This window comes from Drosophila ananassae, chromosome 3R, assembly GCF_017639315.1.
Source record: "Drosophila ananassae strain 14024-0371.13 chromosome 3R, ASM1763931v2, whole genome shotgun sequence".
Lineage (NCBI taxonomy): Eukaryota > Metazoa > Arthropoda > Insecta > Diptera > Drosophilidae > Drosophila > Drosophila ananassae.
Window position 1 is genome coordinate 24,028,665 of NC_057930.1, and position 17,049 is coordinate 24,045,713.

General features: G+C 42.1%; 1 protein-coding gene across 3 annotated transcripts in view; it reads right to left on the minus strand.

Moving 5' to 3' along the window:
* Positions 1-17,049, minus strand: part of LOC6497992 (roundabout homolog 2) — a 38,543-nt gene that overhangs the window by 16,446 nt on the left and 5,048 nt on the right. For all 3 annotated transcript variants that reach the window (XM_044716027.1, XM_001961816.4, XM_044716026.1), the window contains exon 2: positions 4,262-4,455. In XM_044716027.1, coding sequence (XP_044571962.1) covers positions 4,262-4,455 — 194 coding nt within the window. The remainder of the gene's footprint in view (positions 1-4,261; positions 4,456-17,049) is intronic.

The following is a 17,049-nucleotide window of genomic DNA, read 5'->3' on the forward strand; positions in this document are numbered from 1 at the left end:
AAGCTATAAAATATATTGGCTGTATCTGTGTGACTGCCACTGCTGGTGGATTCGCGGGTGTGTGTGAGTGTGCGAGTCTGCTGGAGGAGCGCGCTGAAAACACGCTTCCGTTTTAATTTAAAATACCCATAAATTTTCAAACATTTCATTTGGGAGCCATTCCCGTTTTCATGTTGTAACATTTTGTAATTGTCTGGTGCGTGTGCCAGAGGGAGATAGCCAGCCATTCAGCCATCTCTTTTCCGCCACTTGCCCCAAACTCTTGAGTGTTTTATAATTTGGTTTAAATTTTAAAGCTCGTGCAGAATGTGACGTGTAAATGGTTTTAATTGAGCCTGAAAACGAGTCTGGAACGAAATGGAATTAGGAAAATCTACAAAATGGGCTCTGGGCTTTGATGGGAGTTGGGTTCGAACACTTTTACTTTCTACTACAGGTGGCAGAGCAACAGGCAGCATAGGAATTCTATATTCTAGATTCTTACTATAGAATTTAAGCTATTAGGCGAGGAGACTCAAAAGAGATAAACTCTATAAATGATGTTATATTTCTTAATCCATAAACTTAAAATCCCTGCTACAAAAACATAAAATTAATTACTTTACTTTTCCTCTCGCAAAATAAAAAATAAATCTCTGTTTATTCCTTTTAATAAGAAACACTCCCTTCTTTTTTTTTGTTAATCTCCTCATTAAAAATCCTCTTTCCTTCCGCATATTTTAACCTCTGCTTCTCACTCCCTTAACTAATTCAATCATCCAGGGGGATTTCTTAAGCCCTGCCTGCCTCGCCCTCGGCTTCCTTCCGCCCATTCATTAAACGCGGCTCAAAAGCATGCCTCACTCACACCTCCAGTTAATAAACCGCCCCGAGGAAGCTGGCGTAAAAAAATAACATGACGCGAAAATCGTCGCCTCGTTCATAAAAACATAACTCATACGCCGTGTTGGCCCGCCAACTCACTCCACTCCACTCGGAGCATCCACTCAGCAAGGCTTAAGTCCCTGTATTTATTTATTTATGCATGCATATATAGAGAGAACGATTTTTTTATGGAGCCGCGAATGTGTCGAGCGTTTGTAAACTCATTAAAATGTGCTCATTGTACAGGGCAGTGCACAAAGTTATTTTTTCCCCGACGCTGGGTAGCTGCGGAGGAGGGAAATCGGCATTAACTTTTGAGCCTCGACTGCTTTTTAATTAAGATGCTGCCGGATAGCACCTCGAAAATGCAGCCAGCCCGGGCCGAAAGCCACGCTTTGATTTATTTTGCCACCCCCTGGTTGATTGCCTTTTTAAAGTTACCGCTTCCGCAGGATAAACGATTCTGGGGAAACAACTATTGCCAAATGTGGCAGACATTTAAATAAACGTTAGGGGGGAATTCAAGGGGGGTTAGCAACTCGGAAATAGGGGAAAAAGCATTGCGAGCAAACACTCGAGAGTCAGACATGGCAAATATAGAGCCGGGCTTTAGTCAAGGACATGAAAAAGGATGCTGTTGGTTGCCATTGGAGATGCGAAACGTTAAGCGATATATAGAATTTTAAATATTTTTAGGATAATAATTATTTAAGGTTCTTTATGATAAGAGAAGTATACATTATTCGCACTTTCTCTTCAATTTATCTTACCCAAAAGTAGATCACTTCTATGTAGGTGGAATCCTTCCACTTCGTGACTCGGAAAAAAGTGCGTTTATCAAGAGTTGAACGCCGGCTTTAAGGACTTTCCCGCCACACGATGGGTGGCAGGCGAGCCAAAGTGCTCCTCACAACTACACACTTAGACGCACACGCAAACATTTCCAGCAGACGTGTGTGTGTAAGTGTGTCTGCCTTGGCTTCATTTCTTTCAGCTTTCGCCTCCAGCCCCCAGCCCCAAATCCTTCTGTCGTGCAGTTACGTAAATTATTGTCTGTCTTCCCATCGCTCGCTCCTCCATGTCACTTTTGACTACGCTCCCACAGTTGGCGCTCCTTTTTTCGACCATTTTTTTTTTGCTCTGGCCCAAAACTCCTACACACTCGTCCTTTCTATGTACTTGTATACATTTTACATGCTTTTGTATTTTATTGCATATTCCCTATTCGCTTGTACATTTTTCTCCGCTTTTCTCCGCTCCCTCAGCACTTAAAGCTCCCCCGAAAGAAGAAAAACTTTCTTAAAGGGGGACTTGCGAGGGAGCAGCATTTGATAGTGTTGCATACTTTTAGGGACACCGCCTTTTTGGCAGGACTCCCTAGTAGTGAAGTAATAATGTCTGGTTGAAGTTGCCTTCGAAGTGGTCTGGCACTTATAAGTAAGATGAATTGTCCTTGGTGGCGGAGTGGGAAGGCGGCCGGAATTAGAATTTAAATTATGCCTCCGGGGAGCAATGAAATGATGTGAAATATATTTCTGTTTGAGTTTTGGAGGAACGTTTTCGGAGAGTTGTACATACAGAGAGTAAATAATGAAAAAAATACAAGATAGGTCAGGGACCTCACAACTGGAGTGAAATATTAAACACAAGACTGCCTTTTTTCGGGAGACTTCAGGACGGAAGTAGGTCCTGAACTTTAATATGATTATCCTCAAAAGCAATACTATTGCTGTAAAATATCTTCTTGAAAAAATACATAAAACAAAAATCCTTCTTGCTGTTTCTTTTTGCCACTAATTCCATCAAATACCAGGCAGCCAAGCCAAAGGACACATTAGGAGCCAGGATGTGGAGTCTCTAGGAGAGCCGTGGAATTAATTCATTTAAAAGTCGTTAGAGGGCGCAACAAAAAAAGAAATAGATGGGGATGGCAACATTTCGCAGACAGGCAGCGGAAACTGAAGTCTGAATATGCCGGAGGCAGCAGCGGAGGAAAATGCTGAAATCCCTTTTTGCACTTAAGTGATAAACAAATACAGTGGCATGCGGCAAATGTGCAAATACAAATGCATAAACACAGACACCAAACACAAGGCATGCCAGCAGATCGAGTGTGAAAAGTGGCAAGCTCAGAGAGTGCCCCCGCTTCATGGCGCCCTGGGTGGGTCCTTCGCAGTTGCCACCAGCTACCCACAATTGAGACTGCGATTTCAACTGCATCATCAGCATAATCAACGCGGCTCCCGTTGGCTTTTTGCGTCGTAAATTTGCTGAGTGCTTTTGCTCGGCTCAGGCGAGAGTCCATTCCGGTCCAGGGAGTCACTCATAGCAGTCACTCATACTTGAAACACTGTTAGAAAAAATGTCTGATCTTTGGAGGATTTAATTAAGAGATTTTATGACTCAACAAATAAATATAATGCGAATTAAGCATAAATAAATAATAATTTATTCTTAAAATGTTTCAAATTTCTCTCAGTGCTTAACTATCTCTCCCTCTCCTTATCAGAGCTCATCAGACTGCAGCTGACTTTTGCCAGATCCGCCTCTGCCAACTTCCGTTACGTCTTTATTTGTCTGTCAGTCTGTCGTTTTTTCTTTCCGCTCTCGCCTGTCTCTCTCTCTGACGCTTACTTTCTCTCGCGTTTATTTTTTGTTCATTTCTCCCTGCCTCCCTCCCCCGCTTAATGTTTGTTTACCTTGCGTTAATGAAGTTGTTGCCCCACCGCCGTCCCCCCACCACGAATTTTTGCAAAAATATTTTTTGCTCTCGAATGATACGAACAGAGACATAAAGGCCAAATGGGCGTAGCGGGAAGTGGGCGGACAAGAGTTAAAAATAAAAGCAATTAGTTTGCTCATCACTCAACAGATGGCCTGGCAAAATGAATATTTTTTTAAGCCCCAACTTCACGGTCTTCTCTTACTCTCTCCCGCTCTTTCTGACTCTCTGAGTTTTAACATCCTTCCGGGCGCTATCTCCTCCATTATGAATGGAAGCATGGAGCAGAAATAATAATTATGCATGCAAATAATAAAAAATAAAAGAATAAAAGAAGAGGAGGAGGAACTGTTAAAAATATCGCAAGCCAGGGAAAATAATGTAAAACACCGCAGGACATTCGGATAGTAAAGGATTAATTGTAGGATCTTAGGGGTGATGGGGTTTGATCTTAAAATTTAATATTTTTAAGCTTTAATATTATAATTATTATAACTACTACCTTTATTACAAATTTTTCTACCTTTATTAAATTTTTTAACTTTAAGAAGGATAAGTAACTTAAAGGACCTTATCAATATTTCTATAATTTATGGAAAATATGATACACCAACTTGCAGCAGGTTGCTAAAACTTTTCAATTTCCAATTTTTCAATTTTTCCCGCCCCGCTTACCTTGAGGAAAAACAATCCGCCAGCTGGCAGGGTTATGCGATGCGAACCCGGCAGGATCTTCAGGGGAACGCCGTCCTTGTACCATTGGATGGTGGGCGTGGGACTGCCCTCAGCTTTGCAATTAAGCGTGGCTGGCTCGTGGCGGGGCACCGTCGTATCTATGGGATGCTCCACTATTCGCGGCGGATGCGAACCTGCCGAAGAGAAATGGGGGGATGGAGACAATGTTGAAAGAAATGTGAAATACAAAAATTTTAGGGGGGTGGGTGGAGTGTACAGAGGGTCCTTCCGTTTTCAGTTTTCCGCTGCGTCAGTCGACATCATCATCGTCAGCGGTTTGTTGAAATGAACGAAAAAATTTAAATAAAAAAAAGGAGGGGCAGAAATGGAGGAAAACGAGGAACGCTCGTTTGCAAATGAAAACAATGTTAATGCGCATTGCCGTTGACGTTGCAAATGAAGTTGCAGTTGCAACTGCAGCAGATGGAGGCAGCATGGTTGTGGGCTGTGGGCTGGGGGGTGGAGTAACTACTGCCTTCTCAAAGGATTCAGCTTGGAATTAATTTGTTTAGATTTGCATATGCGGCAAAGGACAGAGCAGCCAGGCAGCCCTGCAGCCCAGCAGCCCAGCAGCCCAGCAGCTTAGCTGCTAAGTAGTTTTTTTCTCTGTATAATTTAGCTCTTTTTGTTTTGTTTAGCATAATGCAACGTTGGAAAATTAACTGGGTTGCAAAAGGTAGAAAAGGGCTGCCACGATGGTTTAGATAAGCCAGGGATTAGCATAGTCCTTTGTTCCAGCTTCACTGCTCAGGACTTGGCATTTTAAATGAAAACTTAAGCTTCGAGATAAGATTCTTTGGGTTCTATTGGTGCATTTTGCTTCTCAATTGTTATCCTTTCCGGGTGGCTGAATCTCGGTTAATCTACAAATGGAAGGCTATTGCCACGCCATTTACCAATCTCAATTGTTCAAATCGATCTGAGCTTGTTTCCTGTTCCGAGTGGCAGTGGCAGTGGCAGTTCCACCACCCACCCACAAATAGCCGAAAATCTATTCCGGCCCGGCAAGTTGCGTTCACAGCTCAACACCCCATCGAGGAGGAACACTCGCCATATCGCACAATCTTTATTTGTGAACCGCAAACCGACTTCAATGTTAGCTGCAAGCCATCTGTCAATGGCAAGGACATAAATTTCAATTTTCATGCCATATCTAAACAATTTTCTGTCACCCGCACACTTTCGAACTGGAGTAGTGGGGACATTCAAAAGGAACAAGATTCAAAACTTTATTCATATCGCAGCTGGAATCTATAAATATACAAATGCACTGAACATAATTTACTATGAAAATTTAATCTAGCTAGCTTCCAACACAAACCTATTTTCCTTCTATAGCAGATCTTCTTTGAAAAGGAACTTTTATGACTTTTTCTCAGTGTTATCCTTTCTATATCTATGCCGGCCATGCCGCGTGAAAATTGATATGTCAGAAAATGTTGGAATATTGAAACGTTATTTAATAAAAGGCAGTCGAGGCAACATTTGTTGCTCTTCGACTTTGTTGTTGTCGCTTGCAACACGACAGCAACGACAGCAACAAACAGCTCGGGGCAAAAGTTGCATGTCATCCAGCCAGAAAAAACAATAACAACAACATCGACAGACGTTGCAGCAACCCAGTCGCAAGCTGGAAATCGAATTTCGGATCGGAGTTCGGAGAAAATAGTTAAGGAGGTGGGAGCGGCAGACGTGTTGCATGTCCTTCCCTGCCAGAGGGTGGCGAAAGTGTCGGGGAGTTGGGGTGGCGGCTGGGTGGCAGGGTGTCGAGCCAGGGGCAGGGGTCAGGGGTCAACCAGCAAGACGGCATGTCAATGTTATTTCAACAAGAAAAATGAAAATAAAACATCAAAGTGGTCAGGGGGAATGGAATCGGAGTTATGGCAGTCGAAAAATCAACATGCAACATGGAAAAAAGCGAAAACAAATAACAACCCAACATGGGGGTGAAATTAAGGCATTTAAGAATCGAAACATTAATACCTCTTAGTTAATGAAAAGTTAAATATTTCTTTAAGGAAATAAACTATTGGAGAGCATAGAAAACTAAACTTTAATATTAAAGGTACTATATACCGATACTGCCAATGTTTCCTCTATTTTTGTTGGATCTCATAAATTTTTAATATTTTCACAACAAATCCCCAGCAAAGGGATAACAATTCGTGGGCAAGTGTAGAAATTCAATGTGTCCTGCGAGCACAATTCGAGGGTTAAATGTCGCATGTGGGGTTGTCCAAGCACCAAAAAAAAAAACAAAAAAGGATTCGGGGGTGTAGAGGGTGTTCTCACAACTGAAAGTTGCTCAACCATGGACACAAATTTTTTTTTCCCAGCTCCTGTTTGTGCATATCTTTGCTGACCAGGCACAAGGACCACGACCTGAAACAGGACCAAAGTTGGCTTGTGCGGTTTGGACCCTGCGGTGATGTTCAACACCTAAAAAAAAGGGTTTTCGAATCCTGTGAGGCTGTGGGCGGGACAATGTTTTGATTACGCTTCATTTTCCGGTTTGTTGGAGAACATCCTACGCCTCGAACTTTGGCGACTAGCCGCTGAATAATTCAATTAGTAAACAGGGAACCCGAACATCACCGATTGTTGCCGGGCAGATGTGGCCCAGAGGCCTACTAATTTAGTTTTAATTGCATGCCAACGAAAGTTGCAGACATTACAGGGCCAACACAAACACACAGACGTGCATGTATGCATTTATGGGCAAAACTAAAACACGACCAAGAATGTAACGACATGGAAAATGCAAGAAATTTGCATAAAAGCAGCAAAGGCATTTGCCCAGCGCTTATGCAAAATGCATCAAATAGTGTAGGGGGCGTGGACGTGAGTGAGCTCTGGAGTAAGAAACTAAAATCCAGTCCTAGGGTACCAGGACCAGTACCAGGACCAAGGACCAAGGACCCAAGACGTTGTCGAAATGCCTCAAGAAATTGCTGGGGAAACGTTTCGCCAAACTGGGTTTCACTTAACAAGCAAAATATTTGCTGCAATTTCCTTAAACATTTTCTTTTCCTTTTAGCCAGACAGAGGGGGAAGCCAAGGGGTTAAGGGGTAGTGGGTGAGTGTGTGTGTGTAAGGATAATAACACACATTTGCTTGGCTAGCTTTTGGGCAGCTCTAGCTCAAGTGGAGATGTATAGAAGTTCAAGTGATCAAATATTAGAGATCAGAGTCGGTCTTTTAGGAGAGAATTACTATTTTAACCTGTTCTTCAGTTAACCTTTATGCATTTTTATAATAAATTTATTTAACTTTAATGTATTTTATTTATTTATTTTTCTTAGCTAGTCAAGAGTATTAAAACTTCCCTTAGCTGTCTAAACTTTTCCCGCCGATTCGTTTTGTTGCTTCTTGTGGCACTGCATAGTTTGTTGCTGTCGTAGCCGGTGCCGGCGGGTCAAAAAGAAAACAAAGACCCATAGGCAGTGCACCACCCCCTCGCCCTTCTCCACCACCGACCACCACTCTCTGTGTGGCTTTGTGTGTATGTGTGTTACTTCAACGCCTTTGCAGCAGGCTTATGTGTTGCATACTTCAAGGAGTCGACTTTAGCCTTAGCTGCTTTTGCATCATCAATCAAAGGCAGCCCCATAAGAAGGAAGTTCCCTCCACCATTTCACCCCGGCCATTGTTGTTTTAATTATAGCCCCGCTCCGAGACTTGCTAATTGTTTTAGTAGCATACTTTCGACACACAACTTTTGTTGTTATCCTTGTTCCTTGTTCCAGCTGCCTCTGGCCAAGGAACTATGTTAGTCGGTCCCTCCACACTCTGCACTTCGCTTCCCGACTTTAGGCCAAAGTAGAACGGCCAATGGTATAATTAAATTTTAGCTATAATTTACGTGAAAAGCAGCACAAATGGCAACAGCTGTTACTACGAAATTTGTCTACTTGGAAAATAGCAACTACATATAATGGATAAAAGTCAGTAGGGCAGTTTCTAATGGAGAAGCTCTAACCAGATACACAAATTTGCAAAAATCTACAGAAACTTTGTATAAATTTAAATTGAAATAAACTACACATCAAAATAATAACCACTAATTAAAGTGATAACACGTTTATTGCCATATTTAAATTTCAAAAGGAAACCAAAAAAAAGGTGTTATTTATAATATTTTTTTTTCTATTTTTTCCAACCACATCATCCACAAAAAGTGAGTAAAATTAAACTTTTGTAAACGCCTCGTGTTCGTGTGCCACAAATTGTTTCCGGGGATGTTGTCGAGAAGTTCTTTCGTTGGTCTTGTTTAGTTATGAATCATAACGACGCACACCCAACAACTGCTATAACAACAGGAGAAACAACCCGAAACAACCCATAAATTGTACCATTTTATTCTCCTCTATCCCAGACAGAGGGTGTTTGGCAATGAATCACTTATATTTTTTTGGCTATCCTGTTGTTTTTTTACATTTTCGAGGGGGTGTGTTGAAGTGACACTCTTTCTAATTGCTGCCAACACCCCCACCATCCTTTGGATTTTGACCACAGAAATGTTCAAGAGTCATGATGCATTCAAACATTCCTGGATAACTTGCGTTTTTTTTTTAGCTTCCATTTTATTTTTGGACTTTATTTTTGCTTAGACAACTTTGACTTGTGCATATAGAGTGAAAATGTAATAAATAATTCAGGGCGCACGGGAGAGTGCACACATTTGCATCGAGAGCCGGGCAGAAAAGTTTTGTGCCCCATGGTAAATGCATTACAATACTACCACTAGAGTGGGGGAGTCTGGAGTGGCACACAAAAATGTGGTGCAAATACATGGACCTCAAGGAGCAGATATATGTTAAAAGAAAAATGACTATCAAAGAAGAAATAATAATAATAATGTAACTTAACAAATCATTCAAAACATAATCATATTTTTGAGACCTACAAAAAGTCTAACCTAAAACAAGTCTTCCTAAAATTAGTTTTTAAAGTTTAATTCAAAAATTGTTTAATAAAATAATTTACAGTGTAAGGATGTACATATCTATTGCTATTCCCACATGTGGGTTAGTTTGCCTAAAAAGAATCATTGCCAACTATTGCTCCACATTCGGCAGGCAGTCACTTCTACTCCCACTCCCATTACGGGCTACTCTTGTTTCCCTTTCTAGAACTTTCAGAAAGCATGTGTCCAATGGCTAAAATACATATGTATGTATGTACGAATCCATGTCGATGCAACTGCACTTGGCTCAGTCTCTGGCTCTCGTTGGAGCCTTAACGGCAGCTTAGTCTCCAGCCAGCCATTCCTGACACTGTGCCACCTGCCCCAAAACAAGCACACTTTCGAGCAGCACACATGGAAAATGCAAAGTTTTCACATTGAATTTTCCGGCGCATCGCATCCGGTGACAAATCCTTGGATGGGCTTATATGCCAGGATGTATGTGCCCGTGTTCCCCGAGTGTGCGTTGGTGGAACGATAAAAGTGTCAGTTTTCTCAGTTACAATTCCCATTTGGATCCTCCTAGTGAATTGATGCCGGAATTGCAGCTAGAAGATTTTAATTTTTAAAAGCATTTTGGAGCCAATATACGAAGTCTAAGCAAATGAAAATTTAATTGAAACCATTCGAAAAATTGGTTTTTATTTGGTAAATTGTTAAAATAGGCAGTCTAAGAAATAAACAAAACTAAATTGGACCCAATTTGGTAAGGGTATTTACTGAAGAACCAGATTTATTGTCAAAGGAAGAGTTCATATTTCACAAAATCACATTTTACAAGGGGCTCCATCAGTTTAAGGGGAAAAGTATCGATAGAAAATGTTGTTCTCATGTTTTGATGCAGATTGATTAGGAATCAAAATACAAATCTTTTAAGGTATTCCGCTCAAGAATCGGATACAAATTGGCGAAGATATAGACATGGCTTGAGGCCATATATGAACATCCTGGATTTTACAAGTGGTTCCATCAGAAAAATTATAAAAATTTCGCTAGAAAATTTTGTTCTCATGTTTTGATGCAGATTTATTGGGAATTAAAATACAAATCTTTTAAGATATTTCTCTCAAGAATCGGATGCAAATTGACAAAGATATGGACTCGGCTTGAGACCATATATGAATAATCAGGTTTTTCAAATTTAATTTAAAAACCAAAGAACCATTTGTGTAGCTCTTGAAATTAGTTGATTATCCTGACTCTTTAAAATGCAAACATTTCTCAAAGGATTCAATGGTGGGTAGTCTTAACTTTTCCCTAGTTTACGTTTAAGAAAAAAATGTTCTAGTTGGAAAAAGTTTAGTTTTCATGGCACCAAACTTTGTCGAGCGTAAAATGTTACGAGGCGAAGCTGCTGTATCTTTTTTCTTGCCCTCTTGTTTGCTCGGGACTTGCCACAAGGATATTTTTATTTGCACACGGGGACATTTGCAATTCGAGTTGTGTGATGGCTCATTAAGCAGGAGCAGCATCAGCGTCAGCACCAGGAGATGGAATGCTAATTAAAATCAAGCGCCATTCGCTTGTTCAAACACAAATCCCATCCGGGGACAGGTAAACCTGTGAGCTGAAATCAGGAGACAGGCAGGACACCCTGACCAGGCGCCATCATCATCATTATCCCTGTCATCGTCAACAGCAATCAAGATAAAAGATAAGTTAAATGCCACGGGGATGGCGGGGGCTGAGTAGTTGGGATGCTGGGATTCTGGGAGTTGTGGCTCCTGCCACACTGCCACACTTTGTTGCTTGTTTGTTTTGTAATAAAGTCCTGCAGGGTAACCACGCCCCACAACGCCTCCACGCTGTTCGCCCCTTTTTCATCAACCGCTGCCACGCAGCATCAAAGAAAACTTGGGCTTTTTGGGGCTAGTGATTTGAACGCTTGATTGCTTTCAGTCAGGAACAGGACCAGGACCAGGACCACGACCGGGACCGGGACCGGGAACGAAACCGAGACCAGATCGAGGACGAGGACGAGTACGTGCCAAGCACCCACGATGGCTCCTGGCCCATCCGCCCCAGGACTGTCTCTCCACCATAACAGTGTGTTCATGTTAATTTCTATCTGCCTGATTGCCGGGCCCTGTCCTCAGCCTCTTTTCCCAACACGTTCGTCTCATAATTTCGGAGTGAAAATTTTCAATTAAACTTAATTGCATTAAAAGCGAAGGGTTCAATCTGTCGTTACAGTCGTTGTCCCGCATCCTGTCCCCCCCAGTTATCCCTGTTTTCGTGATAAGGAGTCCCCCTTTCATTAGTTTGTCCCCGGCTTTTGTTGTCAGCTTTTTATGGTCTCGGAAAGTTTTTATGCTGCAATGCGTTTTATTTTTCGGGATCGTGTTTTTTGGAGCGAGAGGTTTTTCCCATTTATGGGGGTTGGTGGCTGTTGGGCCTGCCGGGGCTGCCAGGGCGTTGTGTGGGCGTGACATGGGCCTCTTAAAAATATGGGATAATTTAGTTTCGGTGCGCTCATAAGTCATTAAGTTTCTGTCCGCACGAATATTATTTTGAATTGCTCGGCTCGGCTTGGATGGGAATTTTTGATTAAACTTTATCGCATAATATGTTTCGGGCTTAATGGCGGCATTCAAAAATATTTACCAATAAAAGTTTAATGTTTCCCCGTCGAGGTGATACAAATATACGAGGGTGTGAATTTAGTTTTACTTATTGGATTTTTATAACTTGTGGCTTAATTACTCGAATAAAACCAATTTATTAGCTTTAAGTTTTAGGAATAAATCTTCCAAGCACTCAACTCAACACTCTGATGAATAAATATTGCCTAGGAAACAACCATTTCGGGCAGGACAATGCGAGGACTCGTACTAGAGCTGGCTGGCACTTGAAAAGGATAGACCTGGGAGTGAAAGAGAGGGTCCCTGAGTCCTCTCCAGTATTGGAATCCGTTTCAACACCTACACAGTGCCCACAAAAGCAACTTCCACTCAATCTAAGCGTCGGGCAAACATTCAGCCGCACTTTTTTCATGATTCCCCCGCCTCCCAAAACACACACTTTTTGTTTCTGTGTAAATTGCAACGCATAAATCTTTGTGACAAACAGACAGGGAGGGAGCGACCAGACCCGAAAGAGATAGAACCAAATGAAGAGGATGAAGGACAAACACTCAAAAACACAATAGAAGTGACGCGACAGCCATTTTTCAAAAACAAAACATGCATCACAAAACAATCTAGAACACAGAACATAAAAAAAAAGAAAGTGTCCTGCAGAAAATGGAAGATGGAGAAGTGAGAGTGGAGGCATTTCGAAAAAACACTTGGATTCACAAAAAAAAGAGGGGATGGGGCTAGCCGGGGGAGAGAGAGTACACATGATTGTCTTAATGGCTTCGACATGTTTGCAAAACGACTGTCAAAAGCAGGCAATGGCAGTGGCATTGGGCTTAGGCATCCATCTGCACGGTCACAGCCATGGCGAAGGACATGGAAATGGAAATGGCAAGGAGCTGAAGCTGAATCAGAATCAGAGCCCGAATCTGAATCTGAAGCCGTAGCTGCATCTGGATCTGGGGCTTCTCTACCAAACGAAGTAGGAAAGCTCCTCCCTCCATCACTGGGCGTCAAATCACGGATTCTAGCATTCACAGTTTCGCTCCAGTCACTCAAAGTCTTGTCCTCGCTTCGATTCCGGGTCCGGGTGTGTCTTTTCGATTTCTCGCTTCGTCTTCCACTCCTCGGGAGGATTAGAGATGGCAACTATAAAGTGGTTCTTTCCTAATTCATATCCTTTTAAGACCTTAGTTTTAAAACAAATATAAATAGGCCAGCAAGGATATCCTTTTTTGAGGCCTTAACAATTAAAATATATATAGAAATTTCCCAGATTCCTGACTCGAAATCAGCACCACACTTGAACCTGTCATCTGTACTCCTTTGTTTCCCCTTTTCGGTGGCTCTTGCATCACAAATCTATGTCCTGACAGCAAAGTCACTCAGTCATGCAGCCACACACTTGATATTTCCTATTCCCCGAGCCACGCACATCCCCCACCAATAAATCTTCGCCAAAATGGAGAAAAAGAAACCAAAGGAATCCTGCCCCGGCGAAACCCAATCACACACTTAGACATGTTCTGCCTGGCGGGCCTATATAGACGTTGCAAATTGAATTTTTCACCTGAATGCGTTTCGCAGGAGCGAGCATGGTGAGAGGGAAGTGAGGGACTCGGCCTGTCTGCATGTGTAATTATCGTTATCGATATCGCTCATACGCCCAGTTGGCTTCTGTTGCTCCTGCTACTCCTGCCACTGCCACTGCCACTGCTGCTGCTGACAAACTCTGACAAGTTGAGTTAAATTGTTGGAGCGAGACGAGCGTTTAACCCTCGTTAAGCAAAATCGAAATTAACGCCGCCACATTCGTCCTGGCCATGTGAAAAAGGACACTTTTAATGCTTGCCCGCCCACCCTTTTTTTAAGCCCACTCTATCTCTCTCTCCCGGTCGATGCCTATGAAGTTATTAAAAGTAAATTAGGGTTGCTAACCAGCAGAGACCGAAACCGAAACCGAAACCAGTTTTCCTCCACCTCACAAGTGGGTGGATGTCCTGGCCCCAGCACCCCATCCACATCCTTGTTTTATCCTGTTTGGTTAGGGTTGCGTGCCTTTGACGCATTTCAGTTGCCTTTGCTTTTGTTATGCCAGCGTCTGGTTTTGTTTGCGACTCTCTACGGCCGCCTTGTTGTGCTTTCTGCTTAACTTAATTGTCAACAAGGGAATTTTAAAAACTATGCCATAGTTTTCCAGCCAGACGGCTATGCTTGTTTTTTGGATTTATTCAGCAAAGTTTCAATTATTTTCAGATTTGTTTAATTAGAGTCCTCTAGAAATTGATTTCCAAGTGGGGAGCTGCCCAAATTGTCTAAAGTGATGTGTCAATCAGTGTCTAATTTAACATGCAACTGGGTTACGGACATGGTTTATGAATAATTCAAAGGATAAGGTTGAATACCTTAAATTGGGTTACTCAAAGGTTATTTTAGAGAGGGGTGTTGTGTGTATCTTTAAGGAAAGATAGAACCAGTTTCCGTATCATCTTCAAACATCTCTTTCCCAGGGTATCCTCGAATCTATCTTTGTTTCTTTGTAACTTTTGCTTCCATTTCTTTCCAATCAGCCGCAAAAACGCATCTTACACACCTTTGAGTGCAAATAAGTTTTGTCCTGACAAAGCCGCAATAGAAGGCGGAGAGGCGTGGCAATCCCATACATACACACTCCAAAAAGAGTCCCAAATACATAGACAGAAACCTAGAGACAGTGAGGTAGACAGGCACACCTTTGAAGTGCAACGCAGAGCCCCGAGCCAAAGTTGAAAAGTGCGCTTGTTAACATTCCTTAATTGCTGTTGTTGTCACTGCCGCAAGGGGCGAATAGCGGCGAGGCGAGAAGGACGGGGATATAGAGGTGCGAAAGAGGCAGCAGCACACCAAGTGACACGGGCGAAGGGCAAATGGATCCCCCCTGACAGCAATGTCGACGGCGACAATGACGAGTGCAATTATACAAAAACTACTTAGGCGCACATCCTGCCTGCCAGGAAAAGAAAGCCGGCGGAGTGGCGAAGGTGGAGCGACAGAGGCGATACTAGGCAGGACGAAGGATACGAGAAGGATGGGAGTAAGCAGTTCTCTGCGCTGGCGTTGCAACAAAATTGAAAGAAAATTCACTTTCGCGTTTGTAAATTTGTCAACATCCTTGAGAAAAGCAGTTGGCAAAGAAGAAAATAGCTGGGGGCTGGCGGTGACGGTGACAAGTGCAGGATGCAGGCCACAATGCAATTTCAGTTAAGTCCCTTATAATAGGAAACTCGAGCACTTTGGCTCACAAACAGAATCGGAGGAGCCCGGGCACTAGGAGAGCACAGGTTTAAGGAACAGGATAGCGAACAGGATAGACACGTTAACAAATTAAGAGGGTTAAGAGATAAGATTTTAATAAAATAAAAGAACATATCTAGCATATGTAGAGTTTATGCATATGTAAGACATGTATTATTTGAGATAAAATAATAATTTTTGATGCTAAAGTTTCTTCCAGTGCATTGGCACTCATTGTCCTGCCTAACTACATCTGTCATTAAGTCAATAAGCGCATTGTGCTTAAATGCACATAAAATAAAGCCTACAATGGTGAGTGCCGGGCCAAAGCCATAAAACGACCAGAACCTGAGAACCTAACGGAAAATTAACAAGGACGGCAAATTCGGAGAAGGAAAAGGTCCTGCCTGGCAAGGATCCATCTCATGTGCCGGCGACAAAGCCGATTTATGCCCAATTGGATTTGCTGCTAAGAGCCACAATTCATGTTTTTATGACCGGATGCCTATTACCCCAAAAAAACCCCGAAACGAAACGAAATATCTTCGTGTTGTTGTTGCTTCTGCTTTTTTAATAAATATAAAATGTCCTTCCAAACTGTCCATACAAAAGGTAAGTCAACAAAAGCGAGGGGCCTGAAACGGAATGGAATGCTTAGCTTAGACCATTGATAAGCAGCTTGGACTCGGGTCAGCAGGCAAGTCCTTTTCTTTTCATTTCATTTCTTTTCTTTTCGCATGGTATATAAATATATATATTTTTTCTTTTTGTTGGCTCATATCAGGAATATCCCTGTCGTCGTCCTTTCATTCGATTTGCTTGTTAAAAAGCTCAAATTTTATGGCCTTTTCCCATCTCCTTGTTGGCTTTTCTTTTTCGGTTGTTTCGGGGGCAACAAGTAAGTTTATCGATTCTCCGAAGAAGGACAATAAAATGGACTTGGCCGAGGGGAAAGGTTACAATCTGCTGTCCTGGCAATTTTCGAGCGTTCATCATCGGGCCAGCTTTGACATTGATAAATTATGCAGACTACTAGCAGGATATTTTCCAGCGCAACAAATGGCCGACTCGGCGGGCACTGTGATTCCCTTTTCCTCGAACTCAAAGCCAATGAGTTGGCAAAAATTATAAGTCATAAAACGACGGCAAAAGGGTTAACAAAAATGGCATTTAAAATTTAAGTGCCCTAGAGATGAAGCCGCTTAAGGATTGCCACTGGGACTGCGTCTTGGAGGTTGGGATTGGGGATTGGGATTGGGTAGATAAGAGTTTTCAAGTTAAAGTTTTATGGAGCTGCGTGGACAGCACAGCTTGAATGGGATCTAAAAAACCAGAGGGGGAATATTCAAGTTCATTAAAGCTGTAGTTAAATTTAAGAGGAGACTTGGTTTCGGCAAGGATATACATTGAGGAGGTCAGGCATTCGGTGAGCCCTCTTAAATTTCAATTTGTCCGCTGCATCCGCTTTTATTTCCCAGCTGCACTCTAAATTATAACCTACATTTAACATTTCCTCCACCCAAGTATAAAATGTGGAAAAAAGAGCTCTATAGAAAAGCAGCTTACCCTAACGCCCTGAAATTTTGTTCGTGAATTGACAACTTTGACATAATTGACTGCAAGAGCACTAAAGGACCTACATAAATAAAAGAGGAAAGCTGAAACAGAAAAATAAATAAAATTGCAACAACCCATAAACACCGCAAGTCCTTGAGTAGAAAAGTATGAAAAAAAGCACCCGCAATGCAATGACGATAATAATGGGGAAAATGGTATAAAAAAAATTACTAAGTGGAGCAGGGACAACGGAGGTCCTGGCCTGTCAAGCTGGTCATCGGCTACCGCCGACTATTTTTATAACAATTTGATTATATTATGAACTTAAGCATTTTTCTTCCGCTTTTTGGGGTCGT